The sequence below is a fragment of the Haliaeetus albicilla genome, chromosome 21 (genome assembly GCF_947461875.1).
Source record: "Haliaeetus albicilla chromosome 21, bHalAlb1.1, whole genome shotgun sequence".
NCBI lineage: Eukaryota > Metazoa > Chordata > Aves > Accipitriformes > Accipitridae > Haliaeetus > Haliaeetus albicilla.
The window spans coordinates 2,342,289-2,365,493 of NC_091503.1; the positions used below are offsets into that span (position 1 = coordinate 2,342,289).

General features: G+C 40.0%; 1 protein-coding gene across 7 annotated transcripts in view; it reads right to left on the reverse strand.

Moving 5' to 3' along the window:
- CTNND2 (catenin delta 2) overlaps positions 1-23,205 on the reverse strand; it is a 658,470-nt gene that overhangs the window by 420,403 nt on the left and 214,862 nt on the right. Inside the window, exon 1 of one of the 7 annotated variants that reach the window (XM_069808865.1) lies at positions 9,395-9,680. The exons of the other annotated variants lie outside the window; for them this stretch is intronic. Coding sequence (XP_069664966.1) covers positions 9,395-9,439 — 45 coding nt within the window. The 5' untranslated portion in view covers positions 9,440-9,680. Of the gene's footprint in view, positions 1-9,394; positions 9,681-23,205 lie in introns of those variants that run through there. 7 annotated transcript variants of the gene reach the window in all.

Below are 23,205 nucleotides of genomic sequence, written 5' to 3' on the forward strand. Positions count from 1 at the left end.
ACCCCAATATGATTTTGACAGCTGCCCTAAGGATAGGTTTGTGCTTGCATGGTATATGGGACACATATCCCTTACTCAGCTTGCTGTTGTTTGTTATGGATTATGGTAACAACTGACTGTTTCCTTGTCAGTCCTGTATTTTTGAACCAAAACATGGGCTGCATATACCCAAACTGCTTGAGAACAAAAGCAAAAATTCATACAGCATCTTTCCTCTTCAGCATGCCCTCCTGGTATCCTTAAAATGCTTTTACTGACTCATAACTTAGATATGCTATGCTGGAGGCAGTCAGTCAGCACTCCAAGGACTAGATCTAGCCTGCGAGGTAATCCCACCTGGCTTCCAGAAATGCTGGCTGCTTAGCAGACTACCCGAACCTGTCAAGTTGCTTCTGGATTTGTACTTTCTCGGAAAGTGCAGAAGTGCGAACTCCAGTCAGGGCTGTCAAGATTCTTTACCTCAGATGCTGCGCTGCACAAACAAACTTACTAGCCTGGTACCTGACCATCCAGGTAGGAACAGAAATGGCCTTCAGTTGCACTGTAAGATGACCATAGCTGTCCTCTGCTGTTGTGAGCACTTGCAAGCGATGGGTGGCTGGTTTGCAACTTACTTGTCTACATACGGTAACAATGGCTCACAGTCACGTAGAATGTAGGATTTTGTTACTATTTAAAACAGTAAGCATCTTATCTTACGAAATACTACCACTTGTGTCTTAATGCCTGCACCTGCAGGAAAATGGATGACACAGGAGCCGTAGCCAAAGTTATTCCCCCTGTTTTTTCTCAAACATCACCAAGTATATCACCAAGCACATCACCAAGCACATTCACAAGGCTGAGATGCCTTGTGTCCTTCCAGATGGCAAGGGTATAAATACACACACTTAGTAGACTATTGGTGTTTCCAGGATATTAGTACAGGTGACATTTTCTGCAAAGAGAGAAATTCACACATGTCCTCTGAAGCAATGCTATTGTATTTGTATGAAAGTCACCACTGACACATGAATAAACTGATAAATTTAAAAAAAATCCTGCCATGATAGGCTAAATGACAGCCTAAAGATACAAGTTTCAGGAAGGTGTTATCACAAGAGCTTATCCATGAAAGGAAATCCTGTAACTTTTAAGGAATGTTTTCAGGTAATCCTCCAAATAGTGTATTGCCATGGCCCTGAGGAAAAAGAACTTTTCCCCAGTCTGTTGACCCATTCCTTTTCAGTGGAACCTACTACTGAGAAGCATACAAGGACACTGGAACGGTGCTTTGGGTCTCATTCAACATGTGATGGATCTGTAACCCTTCCTGATTCGATCTTTGTTTGAGACTGTCTATGTATTTTTACTGTTCTGTTAAAATAAGAACAGCCTTTTCCTTTGGTTGGAAGGACCAATATCTGACCTAGATTGTCTAAGTGAAAAATGTACCCCCAGCACCTTTAAGAATTTGTACATTTTTTCCCCTTTTGCCCTTCCCTCCCTCCCTGAAGTCGTGACTGAGCTTTAGGTCTCCAGCATAAAGCTACAGCTACAAGGCAAATGAAGTTCTGGCCTACTCGGTCAACTGAAAGGGATAGTTTGGCTCCTCAGAACAAATGAATGCATGTCTGATTTACAGCAAGTCCTCAGTGTACCAATTTTTTTACAATATATGCCAGTCAGCTCCTACAACATTAGAAACAACTTATTTATGAAGTGCTACACAGGTTCATTATGATAATTTAATACTAATACTAAAGACATACTTTAAATTAGTATTAAACACAGTGAAAATAACACAGAGTTTCCAAGTAAAAGGCATTGTGAAACTAACACTTTGTTAGGAATACTGTTGTGCAAAACATCATTCTTCAAAGACGGGCAACTTGTGCAATGAACACTGGGATAGTATATAGATGCATGCTGCAGATAAAGATCCTATTTAAATGCAGAGCTAATTTTGACATGGCTAATTCTGATATCATTGTTTATGTAATCCTGCACTGTATGTATATATATACATGGGCTTTTAAACAACTGCAGAAGCTTACTTAAGAGGGACAGTGGGACTTGAAAAACCCACTTAAAAGTACACTAAAAATAAAAGTAAACTTTTTTTGGTGGTAAATATTTATTAGAAATAAAAGTACATAGGGTACCTAGAGCAATAGCAAAATTACAGCTGAAAAGCTAACAAAGTAGTAGTGATTTCACCTATGAAACAAAATTAGAGCAATGGTCTTAAGACGACAAACATGGATTTCCAGCACACCAGTGAATACAGCTGTCTGTAGTAATGGGAGATTGGAGGTATATCCTGATCTCCTCTAAAAATGGATGTGAGAAATATCTAAAGTCTAAGTCCTATGACAAAAATGAATGAGAAATCTGTATACCCCATTATGTTATCGCTGAAGAAAATTCCCCACCTCTGTAACTACAATTTCACTACATTTCATATTTTGGTAGTGAATACATAGTCTCTCTAATAGAAGCACTGTTATTTCTGATGAAAATTACATAGCACTGCTGTACAAGAGCATATAGGCTTGAAGTGAACTCAGGCAGAAAAAAATTATGAAGAAGGAAATACCATTAATGCAGGGGTTACTCAATACATATATGTAGTATTCATCTTGTATGAGAACAATTATATTAAAATAAAACTGCTCTAAATTCTTTTCTATATGTTTGTTCAATTAATAGTTTGGGGAACACAAGCTATTCACCTAATCCTAGCACCACCATATCATTTACTGGGAATGACTTTTTAGGCATCTGTGCTTGGTAAAAACTAAACCAAAAATATTTCAGTGTTTGAAGCTTTATGAATGTCGAGCACATGCCTTTCCCGTGCAATGTCTAACCTTATGACTGTTTAGAAGGGAACAAACATGATCAGGATTCTGTAAATTTATTTATGAAAGCTGAAGGGCTTTTTCCTCTTTTAATCACATCATTCCAAGTGAACCATTTCCAACACAATTTACATAGATAAAGCTGCTGATGTTTCACCTCCTGCATAGAACATGCCAATATGTGGTTTAGTTTACTATGCCTGAAGTTACTTACAACAGTTGTGTAACAGTTTCAGCAAAAGCACAACAAAACCTATGAATTCTGGAAGCTCAGGAAGTCTCTTCCACAGCTACAAGGGTACCGTAAAGCAACCTAACACAGACTTACCTCCTCTAAGTCAGCCAAGTTCTACTAATTTCAGCAGATCTTGATACCTCATTTTAAACCATCTGAGAACTTGTTCCAACTTTCACTGCATATCATTGATTTGATTAGAAAAAAAAAGAAAATACTAGAGACAAATCACCAAAAATATTTCCTCTGACGCAGCAGCCACAAACTTTCCTCCCTAGCGGCACTGAATTTCATACGAGAACCAAGGACCGGTTCTGTCCTCAGCTAATGGCAGAGACTAGGCTGACAGTAGCTTTTTGAAGGACTCAGGAGTAAGTTTTTACCCATGTGACTAAATACCAGTTAGGTGGGAAAATTATTTAAAGAGTCATAGCCTACAAGTATGGGGCTGTGCACAGATAATGGCTTTGAATAGCAGAGAAAGACAGACAATGAAAAATAACTGAGCCACTGTGCAGTGGAGCTGGAGAAAAGGAACACAGCCCAAGCGCAAAGATGAGAACTTGCTCCTCACAGAAAGCTGACATCGAGCCATTTCTATGCTTGACTCTCAATCTGAAATTTGGCTATTAAATTTTTAGCACATCTGAAGACAGTTGGGAGAGTCAGCTGCAGAGCCAAAAGAAATCTGATCTGAAATCAGGGCAGGGCAGACACAAAACACTGCAAACTTAAAGAAAAGAAAAACAAGAAAAAAAAATTGCTGAAGTGTTTGTTGGGTTTTTGTTGTTTGCTTGTTTAAAATCTCTGCTAGCAGAAGTTTTTCTTTCAATTCTTTGTCTTTGTTTATTGACAATTAATCATCTCTTGCAGGAGAAGAATTTTCAAGGTTTTCTAAGTTAGAGGTTTCTAGGAACAGGCTGACTTTTCTATTGCTTGAAGGCCAGCTTGTGAGAACTAACAGCTTCAACCGTCTAAAAGATAAAAGCATTAGAAGGTTCATGCTAGACTGGCCCCAGTGATAAAATATTGACCCTTCTGAACATAAGCCATTAAAATAACAGCAAAAACCCACAAGTGTGTGTAATATCACTGTCGTGGTTTAACCCCAGCCAGCAACTAAGCACCACGCAGCCGCTCACTCACTCCCCCCCCATCCAGTGGGATGGGGGAGAAAATCAGGAAAAGAAGTAAAACTCCTGGGTTGAGATAAGAACGATTTAATAGAACAGAAAAGAAGAGACTAATAATGATAATGATAACACTAATGAAATGACAACAGTAGTAATAAAAGGATTGAAATGTACAAATGATGCACAGGGCAATCGCTCACCACCCGCCGACCGACACCCAGCCAGTCCCCGAGCGGCCAAAACCCTGCCCCCCCCACTTCCCAGTTCCTAAACTAGATGGGACGTCACATGGTATGGAATACACTGTTGGCCAGTTTGGGTCAGGTGCCCTGGCTGGGCATGAGAAGCTGAAAAATCCTTGACTGTAGTCTAAACACTACTGAGCAACAACTGAAAACATCAGTGTTACCAACATTCTTCACATACTGAACTCAAAACATAGCACTGTACCAGCTACTAGGAAGACAGCTAACTACATCCCAGATGAAACCAGGACAATCACCTCTTCACTTTTATGTTGTTATCTACATTTTAGTCAACAGCACCCCTCTGACACTATTGATGATGGATTAATCTTAATCCTCTATGCAAGAGAATTTGTATCACGTTTTGGCATGTCCCTTTTGCACATTCATAAACTCTGGCACTTAAGAAAAGTTGAAAGAGTTGGAAACACAGGAAAGCAAACTCAATACTGGACCAAGTCAGCTCAGGTAAGAAATCAAAACAGAACTGCCTGTTATTGTTGAAATAAGGTTACCAATAAATTCACTAAAAAAACCAAACAAACAAACCAAAAAAAGAGTGAAAAGTCAAGCGGCAGAGGCTAACTCAACCATGTTAGACTTCAGATTTACCACCCATACCAACTGTGTAGTGGTTTCACAAAATAGAAATGAGCAACTGCACAATCAAGGACATAATGAAGATGCTGTTCCTTCCTATATAGTCTGCTGGGCTATCCTGCAGGCTGGACAAGCAGTCTACCTTTTTCTCACTGCTGCAGCCAACATCATCTTTGAGCCACTGTTTGTGCAAGTCTAACAAGGAACAAGTATGTGTTTCAGCTGAAAGAGCCCCATGTATATGCCAGAATGAGAACCTGTACGTACTGGAAAGCAAAGGCATCTGCCCTCAGTTTCCAAATGAACCATTTGCTACCACTCCAGATGTAGATATCCTTAAACAACATTTGTATAACCCTAAGGGAACAGTAATAATTAGTATTAATTTCTTTATTACACAATCAAAATATCTTAACATGTGATGCACACATGCTTAGTGATACTACTATTTTGAAGAATGCAAGTTTTCCTTTAAACAAAAATTATCAGTATTCATCGCTACCAGGAAAACTGAGGCCACAGCTAGAAAAAAAAACCCAACACGATGACATCTATCTGAGCGCCTGTTGATCACCAACTGATTTAATGCTATAAATCAACAGTTCAAATAAATACTATTTCTCTGCCCATAGTTTTAGCAGAAACCGTCAATGAATGCTTACTGCAGTCTCAAAAGACTTTTACAGATTTTCCTAGCACAGAAGGGAGAGGTGTTCAAACCCTTAGCCTCTCTGACAACTTCTAAAGCTGTGAAAGTTATTTGGCTTCAACATGTTTCAGTCCACTGAGAATAAAACTTCTAGAACTGGTCTAAATACAAATTACACACAACTGTGATAATTCCAAGGTAATATACTAAATATACTAAATGTATAGGCATTTTTCTTATCAACTCCCATGTTCCGATTTGCTTCACCACACTGCCACAAAATCAAGGACCTCTGCTGAATAACTCAGCCATACACGCTGTCATTAGAAAGTGTTAGAAACAAGGGTGTGTTAAGGACAGCCTTACTTCGATTGACGCGTAGCTGTGTTTCCAGCTACTTTTTCTTCCAGATCCTTAAAACTGCACAGTTTTGTAGCACTCAAGATTGAGAGAGATGTGTTCCATGTGTTCATGGCAGGGAGGATGAAGTTCCTGCTTTAATTGTCAGGTTAGCTTTTTCAAAAGCCAATTAATGGAATGAACTTCCCAAGAATGTCATACAAAGGTCTTGACCTCTGGCAGAAACTATCTGTAACAGCGTGAACACCACGCTAAGAGTTTTCTGAAAGGATCTCTTTGGATCTCAAAAGGAAATATTTTAAATTTCTCATTAAAATTATCCCCATTATTTCCTACAACATCAATCTCTACTAAAACAAATAAATAAAATCAAGAAAAAAAAAACAACTAAAAAACAATAACCGCTTTCATACACCAGACTTGAATGCAGGGACAGTAGCTTCCATCACATGTATTATCTACTGTGCCATCTGAACGGCCTGCCCAGCGTCAGCATTTTAAATCTAGTGCATGCTGTTAGATCAGGGTTTACCATTTTCTGTTACCTCTGCCTCTCCTCATAGGTTAAAAGCAAATCCCTAATATATTTTAAGTACAGATATATATACAGTTTGTATACATAAGCATTTGTATACATGCACACAAACACAAATGTAACATGTGTTAGTGTCACAGACCCATTGTATGGAAAGTTGCTTAAAACACAGAGAGAGATGCTTCTATTTTTAAGCATCATGCTACAAAAAAGTGTGTCAAGACCTTTTACTTTAGTAGGTTGTTAGGATGAATTTTTACCAATGACAGAAAGCTGTTTTATTGTATCTCTCTGTCAGTCATTTTAGGATTCAGCAACTAGAACACTAAACACGTTGGTTTGGGGGTTTGTTTTTTGTGGGTTTTTTTTGTTTGTTTGTTTCAGAAAAAGAAGAATAAAAAAATAAATTATACCTTCTGCTTACAATTATTTTAATGAAAGAATGCCTAAGCTACTGAACATCACTAGTTAGTACATAAACAACTATTACCTGTATAATAAAATCACTGAAGTAATTCCAACTTTGCCTTGAACTTCCAAAAATCAAGATGTACACATACGGTTGAATTAGTTGAGTAACTCAGAAATCAGTGGAGTAATACCAAAGATAGATTTGGCCCATTATCTACCTGCACAGCACAAATGAATAATGCAAATGTGTATGCAAAGGACCATGAAGTATCTCAGCTTAGCAGTGCATTTAAAATGTATCACTAACTTTCAGCTTCTTGAAATATTTATCAACCACAGGAGGTTCCACTGAGGGCACACTCTATTAGGGACTTCACTGAATTTTTATTTCTACACATGACTCAGAGGACTTTAGAAAAGGAGACTGGAATTAACTGCTAAAACAACTTCAGGTACTGCTCTGTCACCACCGGCTGCAGGAGTCCCTGCATAATTGGTTCTGAGTCACTTTAGTGTTCTTCCCGCAGCCAAGACTAACTGGGGTCTTTATGCAGTGCATCTTAAAGGGAAGAAGAGGAAGGTAACAAGTTTCTGGACACTTGACTTCAGAAGCCACTAAAATTAAACCGTATGCAATTAGAAAGCTCCTGAAAGAATCCACAGTAACGAGCATGCTTTAAGACACCACAGTCAACCCAGAAGTTGCATGTAACAAGTTAAGCAGTCTTATTAAAATCAGTCTAGTGGTGCAAACTAGTTAAAATGACTAGTTGGATCAACTAGGAACAAGCTTGGATCAATCGCATACAGCATTTAAACTACTCAGTGACAGTCAAACATTGAATTAGTTTTACTAAAGTTTTTCTGAAATAAAATTAGTTCCTGATCTTGAAGTAATTAAAGTAGTTTCATTGGTCTATTAAAGATCGGAACACCTGAAGTAGCATTTTTTCATACTGAATACTCTGGAATACACGGGTGTTTTTTAAAAAAACAACACGCAGCCCTTAGCTTAACACTGAGCAGTTAAACTAGTCTGATCTAGAAAATCTTTTGTTTCCAATTTTAACTAATAAAAACTAACAGCTATGGTTATATCAGAAGAGAATTCCCTCAAAGTCATACCTTTTATTCATTAAGGGCTTTGGGAGGGTACATGTTTATTCATTTAATCTGACAAATGCAATTGCCTGCTAAACAATATTACTCCACCATAACATATTCCTGCAGTGCCTTGAGTCAGGAATAATATGCAAAAACCAATCTGCTCTAAAGCCCCCTACCTCCCCCCCCCCCCCCCCCTTTTTTTTTTTTGGCTTAGGAAGCACTAGCCATCGGAAGGGGAATATTGTTTGTTTTTACATTCTTGTTTGTGTTTACATTTTAGATATTTCACTCAATTTCAGACAAAAGATCAAACTAGTAAATAAACTGTTACCTTAACAACTATCGGGATCTGTGTCAGAAAAGACTGTTAGGACTTTTTCACATAACTGACTTCCACATGAAACTCATTTATTTATCTCTTGAACAGTCAGTCACATTTCCCTGGAATTTGAGCAGCACCAGATGAAACTAGGAGATCATAACTACGCATTATTTTCACTAATCTTCTGTAATGAATTTCAAATTAGCTGACCCATCTACACAAAAAAAAAATCTACCTGGAAAGCTTGCTAAAGACTTAAAGGTTAAACATAAGAGATGCAAATCCCATTCTCACCTATTTAAGACTATAACCTGAAAAAAAGATATCGCTACAGTTGAGTACGTGGTATTTATTTGGAACATTTTCTAGGGTAAAAGTACCAAGCAACAGGTCTGTAAGCTCAAAGCATGCACCTACAAAAATACATTTTTTCACAAGAAAGATTAGCCTGTTAAATTATTTTATCTCGGTGGAATTACCGATCTTCTTAAATCTTTGCTTTGGACAAGTTGAAACAAGAAATGACCACAGTCAGATAGATACAGTGTTGCTGAATAAGGACATAAAGCGTTTGGGGGAAACAAGACACTTCCACTGAAGAGTAACATTTACTTTGTTACCTTTAATGCACTTTCAAGTACCCATTTCTCTCTCTTTTTTTTTTTTGAGCCAAGAACTCGTTTTTTTAAAAAAGAAAAAAAAAACCACGACCAAAATCTACCAGGTTAGAGAGCATTTCACGTGGACTTTAAAAATCTAGCAATTCCGGTACCTATATGCCCTTGGGTAACGAGATTTAAAGCATTTTGAGGTCCAAAAATACTTCTAAGCCCTTGAGAAGGGACGTCTCGAACAAGTTACACACCTTTTCGCGAAATCTCTCATTTCCTCCCAAACAAACCAACTCCAAAGCAGCCCCAAAGAAGCGATTCCCCCCCACACACCCCCCGTTACCTTTGTCGCCCGCTTGTAAATTAAGCTCCTCAACCCCTTCAGCATTCGCTCCGGGAAGCGCCCCCCCTCAAAGCTGAGTTGAGTTTCCCTCCTCTCCCGAGCAGCCGCTCAAGCAAGTCTAGTCATATTTTATTCTTTTTTTTCGATTTTCCCTTCCTTTCACCACTTCAGAAAAAGAAGCTCGACCGAAACCACGGCCCGGCGGAGGCTGCCGGCCATGCCGCCGGCTGTGGAAGGGGCGGCCGGCCCTTCTCCTCAGCTCCCCGCCGAGGCCCGGCCCGGGCGGGCGGGCGGTTGCCGCCGGCCCCGCGCGGGGAGCGCGAGCCGGGGGGGGGGAAGGCGGGCGGGCTGCGGCGGGCACAAAGGTCTCCATGGCAACCGCCCGGCCCGTGTGCAACACCTCCTCACGGCAGGCCCCGCCCCTCACGGCCCCTGCCCTGCCCGCGCCCACCCCACACACACCCCCCCAACCAAAAACCCGCAGCCATCGCGACACGGCGGCCGCGACACCCCTCGCCGACACGGGGGAGCCGCGACATCCCTCGCCCACACGCGGCCGGCAACGCGCCGCCAAGCAGAAGCGGGCGCAGCAATGGAAAGGCGGGCTGGTGATGGGCGAGAGCAGGGAGCCGGGCAGATCACAGTTTAGGTTGGAAAAGATCTTCAAGATCGTCGAGTCCCACCATCAACCATGCCCAATAAACCAGGTCCTGAAGTACCCTGTCCACTCGCTTTTTGAACATCTCCAGGGATGGCTACTCAACCACTCCCCTGGACAGCCCATTCCAATGTCTGACAACCCTCTCAGTAAAAAAATTTTTCCTAATATTTAACCTAAATCTCCCTTGCCTCAACTTGAGGCCATTTCCTCTCGTCCTATCTCCAGCCACCTGACAGAAGAGACCCAGGCTCGCAGCCTCTTCCTTCGTTTTTCCCCCCTCCCCGCCTGAGCGCGGATCAATCTTCATACCTGTGTGTATTTATTTAGGTTTTCTAACAGACCTGAAGTCGATACGCTACTACAGAATCCCCGCGTTAGCATAACTTCACCCTGAGATTAATGAAAACCCACGTTCTATAGCTCATCAGCCTCTTACAACGCGAAACGCTGCATTTCGGGGCACAGCTTTTGGTCTTTTTCCTAACTTCTGCTCTGCAGACTGGGCGACCTTTTGTCTCAAATACGCAGCCATCGCACAGCCCCGAGGCCCCTCACGCTAACGGCAGGACAGACGGACGCCGCACGGCTCTTCGTACGCCCTGGAGTCTGCGACACCTCGGTCAAGGATCGCCGGGATGCCCAAGGTGGAAAGGAGGCTCCAGCAATACTCAACGACAATTCCTACAACCTCGCGCGAGACCTCCGTAGATGTAATTATGCCTGTGAAAGATCACTACTGTTCTTCGGCGCAGCGCAAATGTTTAAGTAATTCAATTATTCTGCTGAAGTCACAAAGGCTTAGCTTGCTTCTGAGGACTTAGCGCTGAAGCGCCTTGTTCGTTCTGCCCGTTTCAGTTGGCCAACACCCGCGTGATCTGAACACCGGAGGAACGCAACTGTTTGACTATTTGGTGTACAAAGATCCTGTCGGGAAAAATCGCCTTCCCTTTGACATAAATATGAGCTTCATATTCAAATATGTCATGTGGACAAACTATCAGCTTAGACTCCAAAATGAGCCCTTCCCTTCACGACGAAATGTGATTATTATACCCATTTTAATTTAAAAAAACCTCATACCACACAGCCTTCATTATTTGCTGCCAATGTATAGGTAAAAGGCCAAAGGATTGCACTAGAGGCTTGCGTTTTAGCCTTTTTAAATTCCATACTCAATCCAGATCTTAAAGAAACAGCTCCTTTCCACCTACAAAGAGCCGCCCCCCTTTTCTGAACCACAACAACCAGGTGTCTAACATCCACTATCATTAATATTTACCATTACTGACTGGGAGTCGTAAAATTTCAGTGCACATTTCAGTAGTCTTCTCTCGAAATGTCACAGTGAAGCTGAGGTCAGTTTTGCTTGATTTGATAGGACACAGTACACGCACTGAGGAAGGAAGAGTGACATTTCAGGGTCTGAAGGGAAAAAAACGCTGACTCGGCTTTTGCCAACCTTCCCTGTGTTTATGTGCGCTCCCTGGGGGAGCCCTAAGTACAGGGGTTGCCCTCAACTCCCCCCCAAAAGTGGACAGAGAGAAGAAACAGAAAGTAGCTAAGCAGGTGCAGACGTTTAGCATTAGAAACTCCTTTTAAACACCTGCTGAGGCCAATGCAATAATAATAATAATAATAAAAAGGACGCAGTTGGCTGCTTCTCCCAGAAACTTTTGGAAGGGGAAAACCCAACAGTTAACTGTATTTCTAAAATTTCAAGGAGGCAAAATGTTGCTGGGGGCACTGGATGGAAATTCATGTTGCAAAGCCCTTTATTTTAGCTCCTGAATGGCAAACCTACTAGCTTCCGTGTAACTCTGCCAAGCTGTGAGTGTCATTTAAGGAGAGCAATGCAACAATTTCTTGTTGTTCTCCATTGCTGCCTAGGAAGTAGAAAGAAGGCTGTTTATGATAAATTAAAGGTCACAAATAAATGGCAATTTAATAGAAGAAAATCTACTCCACATGAAATAATATCTCCAAGGGGTAATTAATTACAGCAGCAGTCTGAGCATGTTCTCTTTCATTGCAATATTGTGAACGGCCATCCTGTTTCATTTCAGTGTGCTAAAATGCATCACCATCTCAGGAAAGCTCTGTTGAAAAAATAAGAAAACAGGTACTACAAAGTCATTGCAACTATTGCAGCAGTGCACAACACACACACACAATTTTGCAGTATATTTAATAGAGAAATTTAACCTAACAATAAAATTCAAAGGGATTTCACTCTCATTGCCAAGATCAATGATTGGTATTAAAATGGATTGCCACATATTCATGAAAGAGTTGTTCAATAATCTGACATTTGTTCAGATTGCCACCTTTACATAAAGGGATCCTATCTCATAAAACTGATTGATGAAAGTGGAAGAAAACTATTTTCATTCCAAAGCCATATACCCTTCCTGTCATTAGAACATGTACTTTTTCTGAATCACAAAAATTTCTATCCACTTAAAATTGATCAAATCCTTAAGTGCTCTGTAGATGTTTGACTTATTGTATGCTGAAGCTGTGCAAACTTTGAGAGGAAGAAGTAGAAGGAAATCCTATAATGTATTTTAGGTTTTTCAGTAATACTTAGCCAAGGAAAACTGCCTTTAAGTTGGTATACTGAGAAAGGAGGTTAAGTGCAGGATTCTTCTATTGCTTATGCAGCAAATGAACCATTATCTCCGAACCACAATTCAGTGTTTTTATGCTAACATCCACAACCTCACTTTAAGCTACACAAATGCACATTCGCATCCTTTCCACACCGGTTACTCAAGAATTATTTAAAACATCTCCAAACATCAAGAGTGTAGGGACTAGGTGGATTCTTTATAATTTGAATGAAAAACATCAATACTCAAATCTATGTTTTTCAGAAGAGATAAAGCTGTAAACATTTCAAGGCAGTCATACTAAGGCCAGAGTTAAGGGTTAGCTTGTGTTCTCCTTAACGTGTCTAGTGAGCCAGCAGGATGCATGCACAGGATAAATTGCTGTACAAAGCAGAAAGAAGATTGTTTCATTTAAAATCACACAAATATTTACTGGATTAATTTGGTAGTGGTTTCTATACTGGGTTGTGTTTTTTTTTTTTTTTACTAAATCCTTTCTAGGGCACATTTAGCTGTTCCTCTGCTTGACAATCTATGCGTATGCAGACAGAGGTTACTGCAAAATCTTTCCCTTTTCTCTACTAACATTTTCTGGTTTGCGACATCAAAGTTACCATGAAATTGCACTGCAAGTACTGCAAAACCTCAGATGTTTTTCAGAAGCTCATGCCTGTGTCACAGTCTCTTATTGTGTTATACTCATGTTTCTCTCTCAATTTGGTAACCCCGTGGGGAAGACCACTCTAAGAACAAGTAAGGGGTTTGTGTGATACTGTGCACGGTGGCTCTGCAGATCCCTGCAATTTCTCTTCCATGATATACTCAGCTCAGGCAAATAATGTAAACAGGGAATCTTGTTCTTGCATAATAAATGAGAAAGCCCTTCTCAGGCTCTGAACAGAGAGTCATATATAGCACTTATTTCCATCAACTTCTGCTCTTTATGTTCTGCAACACTAATGAGTAGCAGAATACTTTTTTAAAAATATTTTTTTAAAAATCTGTTTCACTGTCTGTGGGAATAACCAATTCAATAATATTAAGAAAGAACGTGCCTAAGCACTTGAAGATTTGCTAACCAACTTTGTTAGAAGAGCTACCAAGACATTTCCTACCATTTTGTATCAGCTTTGTAAGTATTCCTGAAAGTTTTTCAACACCTGGCAAGAATTTTGCAGAATATGAGCCACTTTTAAGTCAGACAGTAGAAAACAAAACAATTTGAGAAGGGTTGGACACTTCTGTGACTTCCTGGAAACCAGAAGTACAACTCACTCTGATTCCAGTAGGCACAGATTTAGGTCAACTAGAATTACCATGGAGGGCTAACGCTTATGGAAATACTATACTTAAATCCCAACTAATTGGGTTACTGGTGGTTTCTCTGAGTTACAAAAAATTTTCTGGATACATTGTTCAGAAAATTTTTGAAAATGAAGATCTGCAATTTAAAAAGTTCATTGGAAGTTTCTTACCAGATTTCTAATAGTTACACAGTTTAACTAGATGTATGTCATGTTTACTCTTTTAAAAGTAAGGTTATCCTTCCTGACAATCAAATCTGAAGTGTGATCTGCTGGGGCAGCATGATAAAGTCAAACATTGAAAATACAGTTGAATTCTGAAAAAAAGAAGGATTTTGCCTTTTGCCAAAATTTACATTTATCCATGTAACAGCTTTTCTCCTTTCAGCTCTCCTCCTATTGTGGAGCCTGTGCTTGTGATACCTGAGAATTCTTTTCTATTTCGCTTTTGTACTGATTGTTTTAAAAACAGCACGAAACATCTTATGATTTTGCTATAAGATAGGTATGCTAACGTGTCCATTTGCAATATGAAAACACGTCCCCTACCACCTTCAGCCAGCTTAATTTCCAGAATTGGTAATCAGAGGCAATATGTTTTACCATTCCTAGACTGGCAAGCAGTGCCTTTTATAGGGTTCATAAATACCACTCATAATGATGGGAATGGCCAGCAAACCCTTAAAGGAGGTTTATATGTAGTGGAAATGGCAAGCACTTGCCACAATGAAACCTGCAGGTGTCCGACAATGACAGAGCTATGGGCAGACTGGTAAATGCACAGGCGTTAGAAGCACTTCATTATCACACATACAATTTCAGCTTTATTCTTGGTAGTTGACTTGGCTGCCACCTAATTTCTGACTACCCGTGATTTTTAGATCGTACAGAGTAGTTACTTCCGCTGCTGTCCGTATTTTGAAGTATTAATAGAAAGTAAATGGGATTATATTTTGTCACCCCAGCCTTGGGGACCTGTATCTCCTATTTTTCTTTCCTACCTGAAGTTAGAATTACTCTTTTATAACTGCCACTTTCCCTTGTCCCTGTCCAAAAGGGACCATTCATGCACCCACCTTCTCATCCTTCTATAAATGCTAACAAAATAGAAGCAAATCCATCTTGGATAAACTCTGATAACGTCATTGGAAACTGTACTGAAACAGGCACGCTGAAGATAATCCCAGATTCACGGAGAGAACATGGATGCCTGCAACATCACCGGGCGTCTGCAGAGCCTAGTTACAGAAAGCTGCTCTGAGCACTTTATTAAATAAAGAGAGGTGGGATGGGTAAAAAAAGGGCAAAAAAGAAGCAGGTGATTCCAAACAGTATAATCTCCATATTTTTTTCTGTTGTTGATTTAGTCACCATCAGAACCACAGGGCCTGACAGATAAACTTAATTTCAAGAAACCCATACCACCTGCCTCTCCTAGGTAAAGCTCAATGGTCATTGCTATTCTATACTATTTAGCACTGTATACTATTCAAAGGCTTTAATGCAAGCATGAAAAGGGGAAACAGAAGCCATGACGCTAGGGAAATTTTTTCCCCTCATTTTCAAATCTTGGTTGTTGACCCATGCAGTGAAAATAGGAGAAATTCGAGAAATTCCCCCCCGCAAAGGAATATTTTATTTCTACAGTCTATGTGCATTTATGGCTGTATTGCTATAAGCACAAATGAGACTAGTTTGCAGTCTGTAAGCTGTTAACGATATTTCATCTTGAACTGCTGTAGTTAAACCAGAAGAAAATCAGTGCCCTGATATGCATGACAGCTGGTTAAGTCTTCCAGAATAAATCAGTTGCCTGTTCACTGCATCAGAAAAGTCCACCAGATGCCCAGCAATGCTGAATGCAATGCATTAGGCTAAGAAGGAAGACTACCAACTCACTTCCCTTTCACATCAAAAAGTTGCTCATAAAGATTTCCTGATCAACCAAAATTTTATCGTCCATGCCAATTCAGAGCTCAAAGTCTCACTTCACATCCTTCTGACACATAATGCTAGCTCAAAATATGAGAGCAACAGAAAAAGAAACATCACATCGTAGGCAGTGAAAGACTTTTTTTTCCTAACTAGCAATATTATGCTAAAGAACTGATGAAGAAGGGGTGCATGGTACTCACGTGAGGAACGATCTTTCTGCATTAGCAGAGGAAACCCCGTTGTTAGAGCTGCTGTTCTAGGAGACCAGTATTTTGCACAACAGTAAGGAATGAAAGGAGGGTAGGTGCTTCTGCCACAAGTGCATTTTCATTATGTCTCACCTCAATAGCTTGCCTGTCACACTGGCAATAGAGAACCATGGAAACCCAAATTAACGAGAGGATATGCTCGGTTGTATCAAATCTTGGAGGACTAGGTAATGCGTGCCATTTTCCCTTCAAATATAGGATTTTTTTTAGTTAAAAGTTATTCTTCGAATAAAGGAACCTCAAAGTTGCTTTATTTAATAGCAATGTAAGTCCAAGGGAAAAAATGGTGTATCAGAAAAAGATTAAATCAATATCGGAACTAACAAATGGGATGTGAAAATGTGTTATTACAGCTGTGTACTCCATTGCTGGTGTGGTGATCAGTGACAGAAATAATTCATCACCACAACACAAAACAATGTCTGTAACCCAATTTCACTTGCTACATCTTGTATGATGTATACAAACGTCACGTAAAGTTCAAAATCTGTGGTGCTGAAACTTTGTAATTCAAAAAAGTCAAACATTATGATGGGGTTTCTGTCAAACTAAAAAGAGTTCAAGAACCAAAGGGGTACTTTGAATCCGCAGAACAAGCACACAGCAGCGTTGTGTGTCACAGACAGTCTTACACAGTGTCACTTCTTCAGCCTCCGAGTCACTTTGAACAAGTAGAAGGCTTTTTAAGTCTGACTTTGTGTCACAAGGCACAGAAGAAATATATCCTTTCATCTGGGAATTCATCTCTGACCAGGAATAAAGACTTGCTGCTCACAACAGGTTATTTTTCTCCTCTTTCTCAAAACATAAAAGTACTCCACTGGTCTGGTAACATGAGGCTGCTATCTGCTCCCAAAAAGATGTTGAAAATGAAATTATGCCTTTCGCCAAGGAGCATGGTGCAATACCTAAGAGGAGAGCAAATGGGATATTTTGTACAGAGAACAAAGACTTGAGGTTTCGAGCAAACCAGAATATAAACAGGTCAGGAGATAATAATCAAAATAAAAACATTACAGAAATCCATAGAGGGAGTGGGAAATATTGAAAAACATGCTTTTCATTAGAAAAGACTTTTCGTGTCAATTTTTGAATTAAGAAAATCAATCAGAAGTGAAGATATACCAAGAGCAGCACTAGGAAGCAGCAGAAGCTAAGTTCAACAGAGAGAAGCTCCGCAATAAATTTGACCTTTTGTCAGACACTTTACCAACTCTGCAGAAATGGGATATTAAGCAAATAGCCATAAAATAGGTTGAATTATTTAGCAAGTGTGGGACTTCTAAATCATCCTAGGCTATGACCTACCTGTGTCAGCGAATCCGGCTGCACTGGAAAACTGAGTCTCCCAGGATGCAGCCGTGGTTTGATGAGAGGGCAAGAATAAGGAGGAGCTCTTCAGGAAAGCCAAAGCCTGTGTTCAATTCAGTTAGCAAGCAGATGTAACTAAAATTTTAGAGGGAAAATGAAAGTGGTTTTAAAGTCAAAGATACGGGGGGGGAAATTGGTGGAGGGTGTGAGGGGTTAAAAAAGTTGTTTCAGGCTTCTCTTTTGATAGTTTCAAAACTCCACTTTTTGAAAATGCCTGTATGCTGCTGATTTTTTTTTCCACTTATATTTAAAACAGATATTAAGAAATTATTGGGCACAGACATAATGTTAACAACTTCTCTTTTTTCATGCAAAATTTCTTTGACAGCTTGGCATATAGTTAATCACTTTTTGAAACTGAATGCACCCCAACACAGTGGACCTAATTTTTCAATCTGTCAGCCAGAATTTGTCATTAACAAACTTTACAAAACAGATTAAATACTTCACTTTTTCCTCAGGCTTGTGACTTGGCAATGGGCTGAAGAAAATGTGTATTTCCAGCAAGATTAATGAGTAATTATTAGTTGAGATTAACCTGTTATATAGATTTAATAGATTTCTGTATTGGCTGTGGAAGTTCTCAGAACAAATTGATGAATGATTGCCACAAATGAACACAGGTTAACCTGATCGGAAGGAGTCATGGAGGCTGAGGGAGAGAAGAAGAACAGATAAAAAGCTGGGAGCGAATCTGATTGATGTTCAGAAAGTTATGTGAGCCATTGATACTAACAGAAAAGAGAGGGGCACTCATTAGTGCATCCACCGTTCCTTTTGGGGTGACAGGCACATTAACCTTCACTTGCTGCAGCAATTGTATCAGGTACAAAATAAATCTATTTCAGAGAATTCTTTCAGACAATCATGACTGCTTGTCTACTGGGATTTTAGTTTAGGCTTTTAATCAGATAAAGATAGAGGTGTTTGGGGTTTGTTTTCTCCAAAAAGCACACAGTGCACCTGTTTCATATGGTTTTTTTAAGGATATAATGATTTTGTAGAAGAGGAAGATACGGAAGTATGCTCACATACTATCATAGCAAATATTCAAGGCCTCAAATTCTATCTGTAGAACATTTATTTAAAAATATTTGCTGCAAAACCTAAGAAACACTGTTATGCACGCCTGAGAGAAAGCAGCTTGGCCAGTGATTAACAGACCAATTAAGAGACTTAAACTTCTGCTAACATTCTCCAGTCAATCATGCATTCCTTCTAGTAACTTACTTACCAATGCTACATTTAGGTAACATCCCTTCCACACTGTGTCTTCACTCTGCAGCTCCTTCTTTTTTCTCCTCTCTCCCCAATCTCTCCCTTTACCTTTTCCTTCCCTTTCACTTTTCTCACACCTCCCTCTCTTTAGAATAAGTCCAGTTCCCTTAAGAAACAACACAGAAATGCCAGCAACCCTCTGCAAGCACACTATTCTCTCTGCTGGCATGTTATCTCTCTGCCTGTCCCTCAAACAAACCCAACAATATTTTGGTGAGAAAAAACACCTACTGCCCTTTCAGTAGGCACTGTTGGAGACTATGTTTCTAGTTGCTCATAGTGTAGTAAGCATGAACAGCAGGAGTCTATTTTTTTTAATCCAACTTGCTTTCTAATTGCCTCTTTATGCTTCAAAATATGGCACAGGGCGATTAGCACCCCAAAACCCCCATGCCCCCAAAGCATCCAACCACCTCAATTCGGCCTGGAAGCCAGACCTACCATTTCCCATGCAACACCAACAGCGCCAGACCTTCACTGCCCACCGGGGACCCTCATCCGCACCCTTGCCGTGGGTCCCGGGGCTCCATTTCGGCTCTGCCTGGGGCACCCAGTGCCGGCCCCAGCGACGATCAGGGAGCAGCAGGCCTGGGGCTGCACCGGAGGAGGGAGAGGGCGCCCACAGCATCGGCAAGGCAGTGTCCTCCCCAAGCGGGGTGCAGTCCTACAGCTTCTCTTTTATTTTTGAAAGGTGACAATGCGTATCACTGTCTACAGTATCATTTTCCCCACCTTTACCTGCCCAGTCAGCCATGAGTAACTCGGACCTAGTGGCTAATTATTTTTCTGTCCACAGAGTGATCTACCGCCCTATCTTCTTCCCCCCAATCCTAAACTTCAAGAGATTTTGGTCATTGCCTCTTCCCATGCAGAGATGCAAATTTATTATCTTTCTTTTTTTGGCAACACATTTTGCAAGAGTTTCTGCTTGTGCCCTGACCCATGCCGAGCTGTCTGTCAGCCTTTACACCTTGCCTGCGGGTGTTAAATTCAAAATCTGTTCCCAAGCTTTTTGAGTAGCTGCACTCATGCGATATGTTTATAGCTACCAGTAAACCAAGCTGATATACTGTGTAGAAAAACGTTAGTGGAAACTACTGAATGATCACTAAAACACTGTTTGGTCTACGAATTTATTTTGATATTTGAGACCACATTATGTCTATAAACTGGAAGATGAAAAGTTACTTTATGTTGACCCACATAAGAGCTCAAACCGACCTACATTCAAAATATCTGCTGGAAGTGGGCAAGGAAAGGTAGCAATGCATTTCGCAGGATCTCTTACCAGAGTAAGCAAGCTAACACTCCGAATGAGAACCTTTTCTGGCTGTATAGATTGATAAAAAGAATGGCTAAAATCTTCCCTAACTCATGCCTCCTGAAACATCTTTACAGTACCTGACAACAGCCATATCTCAGGGAAGACTTGTCTCCTTCCCTTGTCCTCCAGAGGAGAAGGGTTGGCTTTTAGGTGGATTCACAAAATGGTCAACAGGGCATAATTACCACAAATGGAGCTGCCTTCTACGCTTTGCTAGTGTCAGACAGAATTTCTCTCAACTAGGAAGTTACGGACACTCCGACTGAGGGTACGACAGAGAACAGGGGCTTGCTGCATGAAGAAAAGCAATTATATTTTCCTAAAAGAATCTTGAGACATACTCTGCATGCATTTGGGGATATGACTTTTTAAATTTCCTTCATGATGAGGAAGGAGATGTCTACTGCACATTTTTCAATTAAAAAAACCCTAAACTGGCACATGCTGTTTTTCTGCCACTTACAGAGTGGGTTGCGTTCCCCGTGACCTAGGGAGAGCAATTCTGCTCTCACTGACACGCAGGCATATCCCATACATGTCAGCTGGAGCTGTTTTGGAGAACAAAAGAAGAACTGATTCTAATAGACCCACATGGCTTAGACAGCATGCAACTTGGCCTTTACTTATTTTACCAATAAAAATCAATGCAAATAAACTTCTAAACTCAGAATAAATGATCATGGAAAGAAGTTAGACTTGCACATTTTGAAAGGTCTGAAACAGGTAAATGTTTATGCAATACTGGTATGCATGCACAGCTGCCATACACATCCCAGGAGTAAATATACAAGCATAAAGTGTTGCACCCATTTAAATTACCTTTTCTGCACGTGAAAAGAAATCTTTATGCAAAGGATACCTAGAGATTAATCCAGCTTAGAACTTACAGAATATTATACTACTTATAGCTGGAGGTAGTACAGCTTTCTAGCAGGTAATATATCACAACCACCCCAAAATACCATGTTCTTAGAGATTGCATTAATAGAGCAAGATGTACCAAAAGAATTACCAAAAAGTGGTGGGGTTTTAATGAAAAGATTTATTCTCATACTGAGTAAAACAAGCAGACTTCTCAAGCATCTAGAATTTCAAGCAGATGTAAATAAGTGATAATCATAATTGATAATTATGTCCACGTTTCTGCTCCTTCATGTTACTGAAGACAGAAAATGAGGAATGCTTCAGTTAAAAGAAAAGTCTTTTGCCAGCTGTTTAACAGTAAGTACTGGAATAAAGTCAGTCTGGAGATTAATTCACACTACTTCATGAGCCTAAAACAAATTACTTAGCCTATGGGAACGTAATTGAAAGCAGTGAGTAAGAAGAGCGTAGAGCCCAGCAAGGCTCTTTCCCCAGCTCCCACAGCCTGTGGGATATTCGCTGTTGGCGTTACTGCAGAAAATCACGAGCAAGCGCTCGTGGAGCTGCGCTTGTTGCCTTCACATGCGTAGTCCTTCACTGAACAGGACGACAACTTGGAAACACCGTCTTAGGTGTCAGCTGTGTTCCCTAAACTGTTCACCAATTCACAAGCAACATCCTTTCTTGGGGTCCATCATGGGCTTTGAAACATTTTGGGAACCTGACACCAAAGACTGTGGAAAATCATGGAGAAGAACATGAATGAGTAAATCTCAGTCATTAAGAAGGGGCAAGGCCTTTTCTGGGGCTTTTGTCTCTTGATGACAGCTGGTACTGTTAATGAACCGAAGAGGTGGGAAAAGAGGCAGGCAGCGTTTGCTACTGAACGTGAGGCTAGCTGCAGAAAACGTTTGCTTGCTTTGTTTTTCCTGACTCTTTGCGACCTAACATTTTGAAGCTATTTTTCTTATTCTGCCTTTTCCAGTTTCTTTCCCCCGTCTCTCACAGCTTTTGCTGTTTCTCTTGGTGTCCCTCTAATTATTTTCCTGCATGCTAAAATAAGGGCAACTATGCTTTTCCTTCTCTCAGATCTAAAATTGCATAAAGTTCACATGGAAGATGAGAGAGCTACGACGCAGTATTTCTTCTTTTTAATTATGATAACTACTTCACAATTAAATTCTATTGCACCTAAAAATGCCAGGTAGTTTTTCAGTTTGGGATTTTGCATAAAACAAAGAACCCCCAAGCATACTGCTGAGTAACTAATTAAGGAAAAATTGCTATGGCACAGAAGATTCAAAGAAATTTTTTTTGTGGCCCATACAATTTGTCATCTGCTGCTATATCACTGGAGATAGAAGCCTTGAATACCTTCATAATTTCCTCTATAACAAAGATGTTTTGATTTAGCTAAGTCAAGCATCCAAGAGAAAAAAAAAATCATAGAAAATACTGTGTGCCATATATGAGACAAGTCATATTTTTCTCAATGTGAAGATATTTTTAATTTAATAAATTGTGATTAAACTCATAAAGAAGATGCTGGCCATATCGAGCAACTAAGTGTCAGTAAGGAGCTCTGTTTAAAAGTTGACATTATTACATGGCCTTATAATATGCATGTAATTGTAGATTTAGGGAAGATGTCTGAGTATTGTTTATCTGACTGTAGATCAAAACACACTGATTCTTTTCTGGAAAAATACACTTTAGAAACAGGAATAAGTTCATACGTCCAGACCATCCCTATACATTAAAAAAATAATACTTTTCTATTGAAATCTGAAACAGGCGAGAGTCACACTTCTGAGCTAAAGAAAATACTCTAATATAAAAACTTAAAATTATATGAAGATAAAAGTAACAACAACAAGAACTGTGTATCAGCTTGGAGCATATTTTAAAAGAATACACAGAATGTACAGAAGAAATTTTAAAGTACAAGGCTAAACAATGACATTTCCTTTCAATTCTCCCATTAATTCATATATTTATAACTAAATATGTGAAAAATATAGGCGCAGTATACAGTACTTTATGTAAGACTGTTGCAGTATGAGAGAAGTTAGGACTAAACTGTTGTGTAGAAGATAAGGAGAATTCACTTTTTGCTCTGTTACCCAGAATAATTCTTTACTCTCCAAACACAGAATGCTCATGGTGCCAATGCCTAGTATAGGTACCAGGAGGTTA